The sequence below is a fragment of the Rhopilema esculentum genome, chromosome 3, assembly GCF_057945365.1.
Source record: "Rhopilema esculentum isolate cy_ngs chromosome 3, ASM5794536v1, whole genome shotgun sequence".
Taxonomy (NCBI): Eukaryota; Metazoa; Cnidaria; class Scyphozoa; order Rhizostomeae; family Rhizostomatidae; genus Rhopilema; species Rhopilema esculentum.
Window position 1 is genome coordinate 5,104,339 of NC_142817.1, and position 14,801 is coordinate 5,119,139.

At 34.8% G+C, this 14,801-nt stretch overlaps 1 protein-coding gene across 3 annotated transcripts; it reads left to right on the forward strand.

Annotated features, from left to right (window-relative positions):
• Positions 1–7,260: 7,260 nt before the first annotated feature.
• LOC135685852 (uncharacterized) lies at positions 7,261–14,405 on the forward strand. 3 transcript variants are annotated; one of them, XR_016144566.1, is made up of 8 exons: positions 7,261–7,540; positions 8,009–8,167; positions 8,483–8,620; positions 9,697–9,776; positions 9,903–11,525; positions 12,572–12,793; positions 13,716–13,847; positions 14,314–14,405. XR_016144566.1 is itself a non-coding variant. In XM_089112361.1 (5 exons), exons 1-5 carry the CDS (start codon positions 7,468–7,470, stop codon positions 10,029–10,031), a joined length of 579 nt encoding a protein of 192 aa, XP_088968487.1. In that variant the 5' UTR covers positions 7,261–7,467; the 3' UTR covers positions 10,032–12,550. The 3 variants fall into 3 exon arrangements, 1 of the variants encoding a protein (XP_088968487.1); XR_016144567.1 differs by having other exon boundaries at positions 8,012–8,167; XM_089112361.1 differs by lacking the exons at positions 12,572–12,793; positions 13,716–13,847; positions 14,314–14,405 and having other exon boundaries at positions 9,903–12,550.
• The last annotated feature ends 396 nt before the right edge of the window (positions 14,406–14,801 follow it).

The window sequence follows — 14,801 nt, forward strand, 5'->3', positions numbered from 1 at the left end:
AGGTCCGGGGTCATGAATTTTTTCAAAAATCACCAACTCCTTATTTTCAAAAAATCAGCATAAATTTCACCGAAACGACCCAAAATGGCGTTCAGAACGTATCTTGAGGCTTTTTACGTTGTTTCAAGTAAAAAATTTTTTTTGAAAAATTTCAAGATTTTTCAACTTTTTTGAAGGTCCGGGGTCATGAATTTTTTCAAAAATCACAAAGTCCTTTTTTTCCTATAATCAGCATAAATTTCACCGAAAAGACCCGAAATGGCGTTCAGAACGTATCTTAAGGCTTTTTAGGTTGTTTCGAGTAAAAAAAATTTTTTGAAAAATTTCAAGATTTTTCAACTTTTTTGCAGGTCCGGGGTCATGAATTTTTTCAAAAATCACCAACTCCTTATTTTCCTAAAATCAGCATAAATTTCACCGAAAAGACCCAAAATGGCGTTCAGAACGTATCTTGAGGCTTTTTACGTTGTTTCAAGTAAAAATTTTTTTTTGAAAAATTTCAAGATTTTTCAACTTTTTTGAAGGTCCGGGGTCATGAATTTTTTCAAAAATCACAATGTCCTTTTTTTCCTATAATCAGCATAAATTTCACCGAAAAGACCCGAAATGGCGTTCAGAACGTATCTTGCGGCTTTTTAGGTTGTTTCGAGTAAAAAAAAATTTTTGAAAAATTTCAAGATTTTTCAACTTTTTTTGCAGGTCCGGGGTCATGAATTTTTTCAAAAACCACCAACTCCTTATTTTCAAAAAATCAGTATAAATTTCACCGAAACGACCCGAAATGGCGTTCAGAACGTATTTTGAGGCTTTTTATTTTGTTTCGAGTAAAAAAAATTTTTTTAAAAATTTCAAGATTTTTCAACTTTTTTGCAGGTCCGGGGTCATGAATTTTTTCAAAAATCACCAACTCCTTATTTTGAAAAAATCAGCATAAATTTCACCGAAACGACCCGAAATGGCGTGCAGAACGTATCTTGAGGCTTTTTAGGTTGTTTCGAGTAAAAAAAATTTTTTGATAAAATTCAAGATTTTTCAACTTTTTTTGCAGGTCGAGGGTCATGAATTTTTTCAAAAACCACCAACTCCGTATTTTCAAAAAATCAGCATAAATTTCACCGAAACGACCCGAAATGGCGTTCAGAACGTATTTTGAGGCTTTTTATTTTGTTTCGAGTAAAAAAAATTTTTTTACAAATTTCAAGATTTTTCAACTTTTTTGCAGGTCCGGGGTCATGAATTTTTTCAAAAATCACCAACTCCTTATTTTCAAAAAATCAGCATAAATTTCACCGAAACGACCCAAAATGGCGTTCAGAACGTATCTTGAGGCTTTTTACGTTGTTTCAAGTAAAAAATTTTTTTTGAAAAATTTCAAGATTTTTCAACTTTTTTGAAGGTCCGGGGTCATGAATTTTTTCAAAAATCACAAAGTCCTTATTTTCCTAAAATCAGCATAAATTTCACCGAAAAGACCCGAGATGGCGTTCAGAACGTATCTTCAGGCTTTTTAGGTTGTTTCGAGTAAAAAAAATTTTTTGAAAAATTTCAACATTTTTCAACTTTTTTGAAGGTCCGGGGTCATGAATTTTTTCAAAAATCACAAAGTCCTTATTTTCCTAAAATCAGCATAAATTTCACCGAAAAGACCCGAGATGGCGTTCAGAACGTATCTTGAGGCTTTTTAGGTTGTTTCGAGTAAAAAAAATTTTTTGAAAAATTTCAACATTTTTCAACTTTTTTGAAGGTCCAGGGTCATGAATTTTTTCAAAAATCACAAAGTCCTTTTTTTCCTATAATCAGCATAAATTTCACCGAAAAGACCCGAAATGGCGTTCAGAACGTATCTTGCGGCTTTTTAGGTTGTTTCGAGTAAAAAAAAATTTTTGAAAAATTTCAAGATTTTTCAACTTTTTTTGCAGGTCCGGGGTCATGACTTTTTCAAATATCACCAACTCCTTATTTTCAAATAATCAGCATAAATTTCACCGAAACGACACGAAATGGCAATCAGAACGTATCTTGCGGCTTTTTAGGTTGTTTCAAGTAAAAAAAATTTTTTGAAAAATTTCAAGATTTTTCAACTTTTTTGCAGGTCTGGGGTCATGAATTTTTTCAAAAATCACCAACTCCTTGTTTTCAAAAAATCAGCATAAATTTCACCGAAAAGGCACGAAATGGCGTTCAGAACATATCTTGCAGCTTTTTAGGTTGTTTCGAGTAAAAAAATTTTTTGAAAAATTTCAAGATTTTTTAACTTTTTTGTAGGTCCGTGGTGATGACTTTCTTCAAAAATCACCAACTCCTTTTTTTCAAAAAATCAGCATAATTTTCACCAAAACAACCCGAAATGGCGTCAGAACATATCTTGAGTCTCTTTAGGTTATTTCGAGGAAAAAAATTTTTTCAATAATTGCAAGATTTTTCAACTTTTTTGCAGGTCCAGGGTCATGAAATTTTTCAAAAATCACCAACTCCTTTTTTTCAAAAAATCAGCATAATTTTCACCGAAACAATCCGAAATGGCGTTCAGAACGTATCCCGAGGCTTTTTAGGTTGTTTCGAGTAAAAAAAATTTTTGGAAAATTTCAAGATTTTTCAACTTTTTTCCTGGTCCGGGGTCATGAATTTTTTCAAATATCATCAACTCCTTATTTTAAAAAAATCAGCATAAATTTCACTGAAACGACACGAAAAATCGCTCAGAACGTATCTTGAGGCTTTTTAGGTTGTTTCAAGTAAAAAAAATTTTTGAAATATTTCAAGATTTTACAACTTTTTTGCAGGTCCGGGGTCATGAATTTTTTCAAAAATCGCCAACTCCTTTTTTCAAAAAATCAGCATAATTTTCACCGAAACAACCCGAAATGGCGTTCAGAACGTATCCCGAGGCTTTTTAGGTTGTTTCGAGTAAAAAAAAATTTTGGAAAATTTCAAGATTTTTCAACTTTTTTCCTGGTCCGGGGTCATGAATTTTTCAAAAATCACAAAGTCATTTTTTTCAAAAAATTAGTATAAATTTCACAGAGACGACCCGAAATGGCGTTCAGAACGTATCTTGAGGCTTTTTAGGTTGTTTTGAGTAAAAAAAAATTTTTAAAAATTTCAAGATTTTTCAACTTGTTTACAGGTCCGGGGTCATGAATTTTTTCAAAAATCACCAACTCCTTATTTTCAAAGAATCATTATAATTTTCACCGAAACAACCCAAAATGGCGTTCAGAACTTATCTTGAGGCTTTTTAGGTTGTTTCGAGTAAAAAAAATTTTTGGAAAATTTCAAGATTTTTCAACTTTTTTGCAGGTCCGGGGTCATGAATTTTTTCAAAAATCACAAACTCCTTTTTTTTCAAAAAATCAGCATAAATTTCACCGAAAAGACCCGAAATGGCGTTCAGAACGTGTGTTGATGCTTTTTTTCTTGTTTCGAGTAAAAAATTTTTTTGAAAAACTTCAAGATTTTTCAACTTTTTTGCAGGTACGAGGTCATGAGTTTTTTCAAAAATCACCAACTCCTTTTTTCAAAAAATCAGCATAATTTTCACCGAAACAACCCGAAATGGCGTTCAGAACGTATCCCGAGGCTTTTTAGGTTGTTTCGAGTAAAAAAAAATTTTGGAAAATTTCAAGATTTTTCAACTTTTTTCCTGGTCCGGGGTCATGAATTTTTCAAAAATCACAAAGTCATTTTTTTCAAAAAATTAGTATAAATTTCACAGAGACGACCCGAAATGGCGTTCAGAACGTATCTTGAGGCTTTTTAGGTTGTTTTGAGTAAAAAAAAATTTTTAAAAATTTCAAGATTTTTCAACTTGTTTACAGGTCCGGGGTCATGAATTTTTTCAAAAATCACCAACTCCTTATTTTCAAAGAATCATTATAATTTTCACCGAAACAACCCAAAATGGCGTTCAGAACTTATCTTGAGGCTTTTTAGGTTGTTTCGAGTAAAAAAAATTTTTGGAAAATTTCAAGATTTTTCAACTTTTTTGCAGGTCCGGGGTCATGAATTTTTTCAAAAATCACAAACTCCTTTTTTTTCAAAAAATCAGCATAAATTTCACCGAAAAGACCCGAAATGGCGTTCAGAACGTGTGTTGATGCTTTTTTTCTTGTTTCGAGTAAAAAATTTTTTTGAAAAACTTCAAGATTTTTCAACTTTTTTGCAGGTACGAGGTCATGAGTTTTTTCAAAAATCACCAACTCCTTTTTTCAAAAAATCAGCATAAATTTCACCGAAACAACCCATATTGGAGTTCAGAACGTATCTCAAGGCTTTTTAGGTTGTTTCGAGTAAAAAAATTTTTTTTGAAAAACTTCAAGATTTTTCAACTTTTTTGCAGGTCCGAGGTCATCAATTTTATCAAAAATCACAAAGTCCTTATTTTCCTAAAATCAGCATAAATTTCACCGAAACGACACGAAGTGGAGTTCAGAACGTATCTCAAGGCTTTTTAGGTTGTTTCGAGTAAAAAAAATTTATTTATAAAATTTCAAGATTTTTCAACTTTTTTGCTGGTTGGGGGTCATGAATTTTTTCAAAAATCTTAAAGTCCTTTTTTTCAAAAAATCAGCATAAATTTCAGCGAAACGACCCGAAATGGCGTTCAGAACGTATTTTGAAGCATTTTAGGTTGTTTCGAGTAAAAAAAAGTTTTGAAAAATATCAAGATTTTTCAACTTTTTTGCAGGCCTCAAGATACTTTTTTCAAAAATCACAAAGTCATTTTTTTCAAATTATCAGCATAAATTTTACCAAATGACCCGAAATGGCGTTCAAAACGTATCTTGAGGCTTTTTAGGTTGTTTCGAGTAAAAAAAATTTTTTAAAAAATTTCAAATACCATTTGTATCAAACTTGCCAGAAAAAGTACTGTTATTGTGGATCTATAGCACTAATCATATCCTTTTCACGTTGATTGATTCTGCCTAATTGATTACAATATCTTGATTTGTTTATTTTTTAACTCAATGACGTCATCGTTTAAACACTAGACACATAAACCCGACATATAAAACACAACGCATTTAAGTTCATTTTTACCTTATTAGATCTTAGGTGATAAACTTGTTAAACCGTTGATATGTAATGTACTATATTATTCTATTTTTTGTGGACACAGTATTTATTATCCTGTTGAACAGTGCAGAAGCGAGCTCCTAACCTTGTGGCAGCTATTGAACAAGCATTAGAATTTATGAAAGTTTGTGACGTTACCCTAATGTATTTAAGTGATTGTTCAGTCAGCAGTGGTTGTGCAACATGTCTTCGTTTCATATTTCTGGAAACAAGGGTACCGTTTCCGGAATGCACGGGGGGTGCTGTGTCTCGATGTGCAGATACCGCGATATTGCGTCTTCACGCAAACTCTGAACACAGTAGTCTCCTTGGTGTTTCCAAACGAAACGATGCCTTTTTGTAATTCCAAGCACGAGGAGTCAATGGCTCGTCTACCTATTGTAATTTCCACCGCTTCCCTTGGTGACTGATCATCAAGATTTAAGGCTCCTAGAACAAGACCTATTGATATTGTATAGAAAAACCTGCCCAGGCGAGTATGCTCAAAGCTCAATTTTAGATTGCTAAATGGCCAAGGATGCGTTAGGTGGCATGCATTAATGGGTTGACCCAAGGTTTATCTCATGACGCTGGGAATAATTTATGTTACGGTTCAAGCATAACTTCCAATTAGGCCAAGAATATAATTGTATATATTTGTAGTATATATGTGAAACAACAAATCGAAGTATTCACGATGGCACGACCTCGTGATATGTTATACGTACAAGGACGTTTTAGCAAATAACAAATTATTTCTTCGTTGTTGGGCAGTAATTATCGCTTAGATATTTGCGTTATAGATGGGGACTAGCATTTGAGTCTTTTTCCAAAATGGGTTTATCCAAAAATTGAGGGCATGCTAGAAAGCAATTTTATGCGGAACGGGCTATGAAGCATGAACTTAACGGTGTGTTTGTTTTGGGGGAGGGGCACCATATTTTGCCATGATATATTACTCCACGACTTGTCTTCTGTTTTTGCTTTTCAAAAGAGCTGCTTGCTCATATTTGAACTGAACGTTATCTTTTAATGAAGAGAATTCGATATCTCTTGCTGCTGCGTTGCGGGCAATGCTTAGCATTCTAATAACTTTTCATATGTTATTCAACTACAGTCTTTTGTCAGCCAAAAGAACAAAATTAAATAATCAAGCAAGATAGGGTCTTTTTCGCTCTATTTTGTGTGCTTTCAGAAAGCAAAGAGCTATCCAAGGAAACGCAAGACAACAAGTCATACGTGGGGTGAAAAGTAGTAGACATTAGACATTAACAAACTTTGTTATTGGTTGTTCCCATATTGGTATATTTAAAAGTGCACTCCCGCCCCTTCAGCTGACAGGATTATTTGTCCTAAAGTGAAATTAAACATGCACACCTGACCTATTCATATTACGAATGCTTATTTTATGGTAGTGACCCAAGGGGGATACCCCCAAGTACACAACAGGGGGAGGGGGTCTCAACAGAACAAGGTACACGACAAAACATGACTCTTCTCTACATAAAGGGTAGGGAACCTCCAATGCCCTTAACACCTTTCTGCTTCTAGTATCAGCAACTCTCAACAGGAAGGTGTCTGTTCTGATATAACCTTTCCGATGATAATTGCAAAGGCAAACATCGTTGTTTTGTGGGTGGGTGGAGAAACCATATATGGTATATAACTTAGTTTTATTTTCCTAGTATTTATAAAGAAAATTTTGTTTTGTTTATTTAGAAACAAGAGGTTGTTTAGCTCAAATGTTATGGTGATAGAATTGAAAATATTGCTCTTGTTAGCATCTGCTGTCATGTCAGTCTGTTTTTTAAGTCTTAACCTTCCAGTCTTAAGTCTTAAAGGCACTTTGTCGCGTAACTGGGTGACGAGTATTCTTTGAGATTGTGATAAGTGTAGGTAAGGTTTCCATCAGAAACATTTGCTATACAGTAATCTTGACTGTATTTGTTTACATTTTGTTTGAATGATGCACACTGTGGACAAAAAAGATTTTCTAATTCATTATTTCATATATATATATATATATAATTAATTTTTAACAAAAGATGCGAGTAAAACGTTTTTTTAAATTTTGGTGATAAAATTCTGCGGTTGTATGTACATAGCCTTAACAACAACTGCGCGCGATAGACACTGAAGCAGAATTTTCCTATCTTTCTCCTTGCCGGTTCATTACGACAATCAGTCAAAAACAATTACTAATGACCTCATAAAATGTCAAAATTACAGAGACATCTAATGTTTTCAGAGACTTTTCAAGAACGCCTTTTACGCGGTACCTGGCCACTAGTGTAAATTTCTGCGACATCAAACCTGTATGTTGCCTTTAGCATACATCGGTAAACAAAACTTAATTATTTGCAAGAATCTGAACTGAAGTATTGTTTCCACTTTTCTATAAACTTTGACTTGATGCTTTTAATTCTAGATTCCTGCACTCTACTCATCGCAGTTGTCGCAGGTTATGGCTGGGGCTTTTCTGATGGTATGCTAGTGACCTTTGAAAGTACTTTAAACATTTGTGAGAGTCTGTTATAGGTGCAGGAATAAATTCTTTTCCTAGATAGCTGCATATCCTAAGCAATAGTTGGCTGGCTTTGAATAACACTTGTTATGCAAAGGATCCTTTAGGATTTTTTAAATTATTTTGGAAATTAACGTCCACAAGCCTGAATGCAAAATAAAACATTATTCTTTATTTGCTTTAGTTTGTCATATAGTGCCTGTGTAATACTGTCAAGGGAAATCTTCAAGGAATTCTATTGGAAGTCTTGCTTGATTCTTTGGACACTGTCAGATTTGTCTTTGCTTTGCTTGATGTTTTTTCAAGTGGGACCCTTGAATTGATTTCTTTGTTTGCTTTTACTAGCTAGATGTGGTTAAACTTCTGTAACTTCGCTGCATGTCTTATCTGTCAAGTTAGTAATATTTTTTTCTGTATTTTGTATTTCAGCAGATGGTTTGGTCATGTCTGATAGTATTCTAGACTTCATTGGTGAACTGCGGCTACAAAACGAAAGTGAATGGATCTCCGTTACAGAGGCCGTGAAAAGAATTTTCTTGGATAAGGTTCCTTGGAGAGCGTCTAGAGGTCTGAGCACGAGTAATGCTGGTACGTCACCTCCGAATTGATTTTCTTTGCAAATGGGCTCACATGTGATAGTTCGACTTTTTTGTCAAATCCACAGTGGTGTTAAGTAAAAATACAGCACTTGGTGTTGTGATGCTTATCAAAGTGCAATAGCTCCACGACCGTGACAATTTTATTCTCGGTAGATTATGACAATATCAACGATTATGCCAAATTAATTATGCCGTAATTTCAGGCCCCAAACGTTTGCAGTTGCATAAACATTAGCGTTTCCCTTGAAATTTGCGATGTGTTTTGCCAGTTTCTTAGCCTTTCTCCGTTTTACACTGTTTACAGCGATTTTCCAGTCAAGCGTCAGTCGATTTGAGCTAGGATCTGTTGCCTGGACGCCTACAGGGTTTCCTGCAGGTATCACGCCTTGGACAGCAGCATGGCAAGATAGATCGAAACCTTACCTGACCATTCGTCTCAAAGGTACTGTTGCAACATGTTAACCTTTCTTCCCCTCCAAGAGTCTCAACTCGCTTTAGAAAACGTTCACGAGTTTCGGTCCTTGTAGGGAGCCTCCATCCGTCAAATCAAATCAAACAATTCATTGGCTGAAATCATCGAATTAGTTCCAGAAGTCCTTCCTAATTCTTATTGAAAGTGAAGAAATCCCCCAGATTTGTTCTTGTCCATCGCCAGTTTTTACTGACGTCAACCACAAATTGATATGGTACTGATTTTATTAGAAGAAAAATCCCAGTGTTAGAGTGACTACGTAATTACATCAAATGAGTATGCAATTGGAATACCACAAAAATTTTAACTTACGCTTCCTTACATTTTCAAATTCATCACCTTTTTTGATACGGTGTCATCGACATTCAGAAAAGACAGTTAAAAGAAATATGCTAAAACCTCCGGCTAGTTAGATCCGTATCATTGGAAATGTTAATACATGATTAGGAAGATATTAAAAAAAGTTTCGAACTTGCTTTTCAGGACAACTCTTATTTTTTAGTTTCCGTCTCCTATTTTAAAAATTCAACTACATACAAATTATCAGTTACATTAATACAATACTACACACAATACAAATTAAACACAAATCTAAAAACCACAGAGAAATAATAGCCTACATATCAAATTGTATGAAGGGGAATTCCTTGAGGAGGGACTCTCTGAGTAGTTGGGCTAATCGAGGAGAGAGCACCACTTGTTTTAAGAATGAATATGAGTTATCCCTAAACATATTTTAACTTATTTTGAGAGCTTGGTCAACCTATCCTCTTTCCTTTCTTTTTAGACTAAATATGCACATAAATTTCTGCTTTTAAGTTATAGTCAAACATAAAAGGATTTTTTATTAATGCACTTATTAATGGTTTTCTTAATTTGATAAAGTTTATATATATTTTTAACAATATTGTCAATAATTGTTTATCTCTGATTAGAGGTATCTAGTTTGATTTTCGTAACGACAAATTGATTAATCGTTTGCAATTATCATTGTCCTAAAGCTTTTGTCCTAAAGGTGACAACAATTTTGAATCATTGCTTTTCAGATGAAACAACTTCAACATTTGATTCAGTGGCATACTCTACGTCTTTAGAAAATACGTCTTTACAAGAATATTGCAGATTGGTGAGTTATTCTGATAGCTTGAATCTTTGTTATAGCTTGAAGTTTTTAACTTGTTTGAAAATACACCCACTGTTGATGACAGTAATGATTTTATTTCCACATAACATATATGATTTCCATTTTCAGATTAAGCGGTACAGGAATGTGCTGTTCATGACTGACGACACGATAGAGGCTAAGCATTTCATTTCCTGCTTCTCCCATTGGCTCAAGGAATGTTGTCTACATTATCCTCCGTATGATATCAACCTGTAGGACAGCAGTTAATGTATGTTGCTTAGAAAGTCGTTTTCCCTGGACGGGGGCTACATTAACTTTACTTTCAATGATGTAGAAGATTTTCTAAGTGCATATTATTCTTTGGGTTGTCTCAATATAACAAGTTGCATTAATTTGATTAATGATGAATTTTCTACTTTTCATGTCTGTTGCTTGTTCCCCTGGATAGAATAAAAAATTATTTTGGTTGGATATTTTCCATATGAAAACTTGCTTAAAAATAAGCTCACCGTGATAGAAAATTTGTTTTCACCAAATTCACCAAACGTAAAGAAAATTTGTTTCCTATTCATTTCCCAAATCTGAAATTTTCAGCGTAAGTAATATTACGTAGTATCATATTACATTACGATTCTTTTTGCGCAGTAAGATGTGTATATTTTTGTATAACTGACTCATGGATTATAGTACACCTTGCTCAGTAAACCTAATCTCCGTGATAAATTCCTTGCCATTAAGTGGCAGCGTCTTCACAAATACTCTAGTGTCTCTAATAGAAGGGCCCCCTGTGTATTAATTTCAGAAGAATTTGCCCTCCCCCTGTCGCTTATTAGCACCCCCTTCTGTCTAATTTTACAAATCTGTCATGACTGGGACACGCAATTTTCACTTGTCAATAACTCCCCTTGTTATGTTATGTAAATATTTTTTAATTGTCATAACTCCCCCTGTTATGTTTGTCTATCTTTATCTCTAACCATCTATCCATTATCAAGTAACCAGTGTCACCATCCTACTAATTCCACTGCCTTTTAATTAAAAGATTTACCAGCATCCACTCCTTCTATTAGCTCCCCTTTGCTATTGAAGTTTACTGGCATTTTGTTGAAAATTGGCCAACCTGAACACCCCCTTCTATTAGCAACCTCTTTCTATTGAAAACTGGCCGACATGAGCACCCCTTTCTATTAGCACCCTCCTTCTATTGAAAACTGGCCGACATCATGAACACCCCCTTCTATTAGCAACCCCCTTCTATTGAAAACTGGTCGACATGAACACCCCCTTCTATTACCTCCCCCTTCTATTACATCTCCCCTTCTATTAGAGACACTAGAGTACGTTTGCAAAGTTCGCTTTTATATCTAAATGGAAACGAAACAAATGTTTTCCGTTTTCAAGGAAGCGTCTAAGTGGAAGGGGTTTTAAAGCGTTTGTTACAGAATCATGTCATTTGAGATTTTCTCAGAATTCGATAAGAACTCTGCACGAAAGGGCATGTTCATTAATTTGATCTATTTATATTGAGCTATATGCTTGATTATATGCGCACTATTAGCCGATAATCCCATTTTATTTTGAGCTATATGTTTATACGTATATCCAGTATTGCATGTAACTTGCAAGAATAAAATTTATTTTTCAATCAGACCATGGACGAAATTAGAGGCAAGACAAGTTTTATTGCCAGCGTTGAAGAGAATGAGATTTGCACTGCTCAGGAACTTGTGAAACTGTTACGAGAATATGGTTGGTATCTCCGTAAATTTGTGTTTTATTATGCACCCCTTATATGTCCCATTGATAGGTTTTTACTAGAACTAGATATAGTGTCATTTCAATCCAATGCATTTCCCATCCCGGAATTTGCCATACTTTCCGGGCTACTGCGCGAAGTCCAAAATGACCTTGGAAAATTCCATGTGAGAGTTGTTTATATGCGCGAAGGGTTTTTCAAAAGGAAAGGTAATAATTTATTTCTGAAGGCAGATTACTTATTTGTATCAGGTAGACATGCACAGTAGTTGATTGGAAGCGTTTGATTTGGCTAAGCGTTTTTGAAGCACATTTATTTGAGGGATTGTTGTTCGCATGTATAAATTCAAACAGCAGTGAAAGAGTGTATTTTTTACGAACGAGTCGACCATTTCTCAACAAATGCTATTTCCCGATAATCTATGAAAGGACGTACTAGAAATCATAATTACTTTCATAGATTATATTTAAAAATATAGAAATTTTTTCGCAAAAATACAAATCATGTTATGTTTCTGTTATCTGCTAAATATGTACCCTAGCATATATTGCTATATAAGTCGTCATACCAAGTCACATACCATATGTTGACGCACATTTTAACTGTCCTCTAGTTCTCAAACATAACGTGTATGGCTGTTTAATGATCCTGGATCAATCAATGTGCTTTGAAACATCTCAAAGTGTTTTACAAGGAAAGGCATTCGAATTAATTGATATGTTAGGTTGGATTAAATTTGGCTATCTTGCCAGTGATAGGAATTGTAGCTCTCCTGGTGGACATTGGAAATCTTACTTTTTGCGTCTTTGGGAAAAATAATTATGATAAATTGACAAAAATAACTCCAATTCTGGCCTATTACATTTCAGTAAAATGTTAAAAAAATGCTTGAAAATTACGCTATTGTTCCTTTTGCCACATACGGTGCTTGGAAAAAGTTTCTCCATAGCACCCCATTTCCACCTTCAAACGGTGTTGTATTATGTGATCAATGAGCTTAGACGAGTCCATTGCAATGCAGTTTGTTGTCCCTTTTTAGGAGCTTTGGTTGAGGTGAATCGCGAGAGACCGAAGTGCTCAACAATTATTCTGATCGACGTTGATTTCATCCTTAATCGAAAATTATCTTCGGATGTCTTTGTTTGGCTTGGAAAACGTGGAACAGAAGAACCCTTCTATCTAAGCAATGGCATGGAGTGAACAGTCAGCTTTACTATTTGCAAAATGACGTCATCGTACTTGCATATGCAACGAAGACAAGGTAAATAACCCTTACAGTATAGAACAACGGTATGTCAGGTTTCCGCTTTTCCTTGCTATTTGGAGAGTCAAGGTGGTATTAATTGTTGGAAATATCATTTATTTTTTGTCATCAACTGTCTTGCTTAAAGTAAAGGCGATTCCTGTATGCGAGCCGTGCCCATAGGCCAAAGCATGGAAACAAAGGATGGCCAGTTCCTTCAATGCAGACTTCATCACTCCCCCCCCCCCCTCCAAAAATGCAGATACTGTCCTATTCTCGTTTTCTTTAGCTTCCCCGTCGTTGTTAGTCCTTCCCTAAATAAAGGATAGAGCCCAACCTTCAGCCTTCAGAACTGCAGCAAAATTGCCTTACCGCGGTCGATAGCCTGAGCTACTAAGGGATATATTTTGAAGACGGTACAGCTGTAATATTTACAGCTGCTAACGTATCTATAAGGCTGATAGAGCGCTATCCATGAGAGCTAGAAAGGAGACAAAAGTTCCATGAGACAAAAATTCTCTTTATTAAATCGTACTTCTACCCAACCTTGAGCACCATGTTCCCCGCCAGAGTTTGGAATAGCATATCATTTTGAGTAATCCTGGTCATGCGACTAAGAGATGTGGCATCGACAGAATTCAGATTTGTACATCTGAAGTCGATTGCTTCAGATCTAGTTTGCCAAATCAAGGATATTTCAACCCTTTCATACTATGCATGAGGTTTTTCGTCTCAGTTCAAAAATGAACACTTTGATACACTCAGATTTTATGGGGACGTTGTGTGTATCAAAACTACTTGTAAAGCAACAATCTTTATATTATTCAGTATTGATTTTTTATCAGTGTTTCTTGCCTATTTCCGGCTTTTTTTCCAGCCATTTGCAGCCAAGATTTTAATACTCTATATTTACTTGTTTTAAGTGCTCACTTTTTTCCAGCATAGACCGATTTGGGCAAGGAATTCATAGATTTTTCAAGTTAATTGATCTCCCACCAACCATGCCTGTTCTTCTGCAACGTTGGCTCCGACAAAAGGCAACACGAAATTCAGAAAGCCGATTAAACTTCAGGTGAATATCTTTGTAGTTTACTTTTTACACTTACAGGAGTGTTATGGCAGCGAGATTTTTAATAGCCGGGTTATTGGCTCTTTCACTTCTACAAGCTACTTTTTCCAATTTAGTTTTTAATTCTCTATGGGACTGCTTTTAATTGTGTGTGCACAGGTGCTCTCATAATTTCAATCTGGCAGAGTCTTCTTATTTTCAGTTTGTGTTTTGTGCCATCCTCCGAGAGCCCTGTCCAGCTATTCACCTGCCACATGACTAGTGCGAAATTTAGCACTTGATTTTTATGGCTGCTTAACATTTTCAACAATCAGATTTATACATTTAATGTCAATCTTAAATTAGATACCTTTCTTACAATCCAATCATACTCCCATATGACGTTAATTGTCAAGTCACTTACAGTTTCAGAAACATTTTAAGCTCTTCTCAGTTCACAATCTCTGAATATTGCTTGATCCATTTTTAGGGAAATTGATAACTGGAGCTCCTGGATAAGCGATGTTTACAGAAGATCTAGAATCGATCTTGAAAAGCTAGACATTAAATTGGATATGCCAGGTTTGTCGTTATTGTGAATCATGTTCATTTTGTTTTCAAAATTTGAAGTTAATTTTTTGTAGATGCCAAAGGTCGAACCATTCAATTTTTTTTCTTTATTTCGTAATTCGTTGTCACTTGTGTAAAAGTTGTTTCATCGTATATCTGCTTAGGCTCAATGTCACCTGGTGCTGCCATAAAATGCTCAAACACTTGTTTTGATATGTCACAAAAACCAAATAAAGTCGCACTCAATTTTCTCAGTATCTTCAGTGCCATTTTGGTTTTTACTGAAAAATATATCAAAATAGATTGAAAGCTAACTAGTTGTAGGTACCAAAGGGACGATTTCCAGCTTGCTTTAAGGAATTGAGAGTATGTAAGAATGTGCCTTCTGATCAGATCACTTAGTTTATA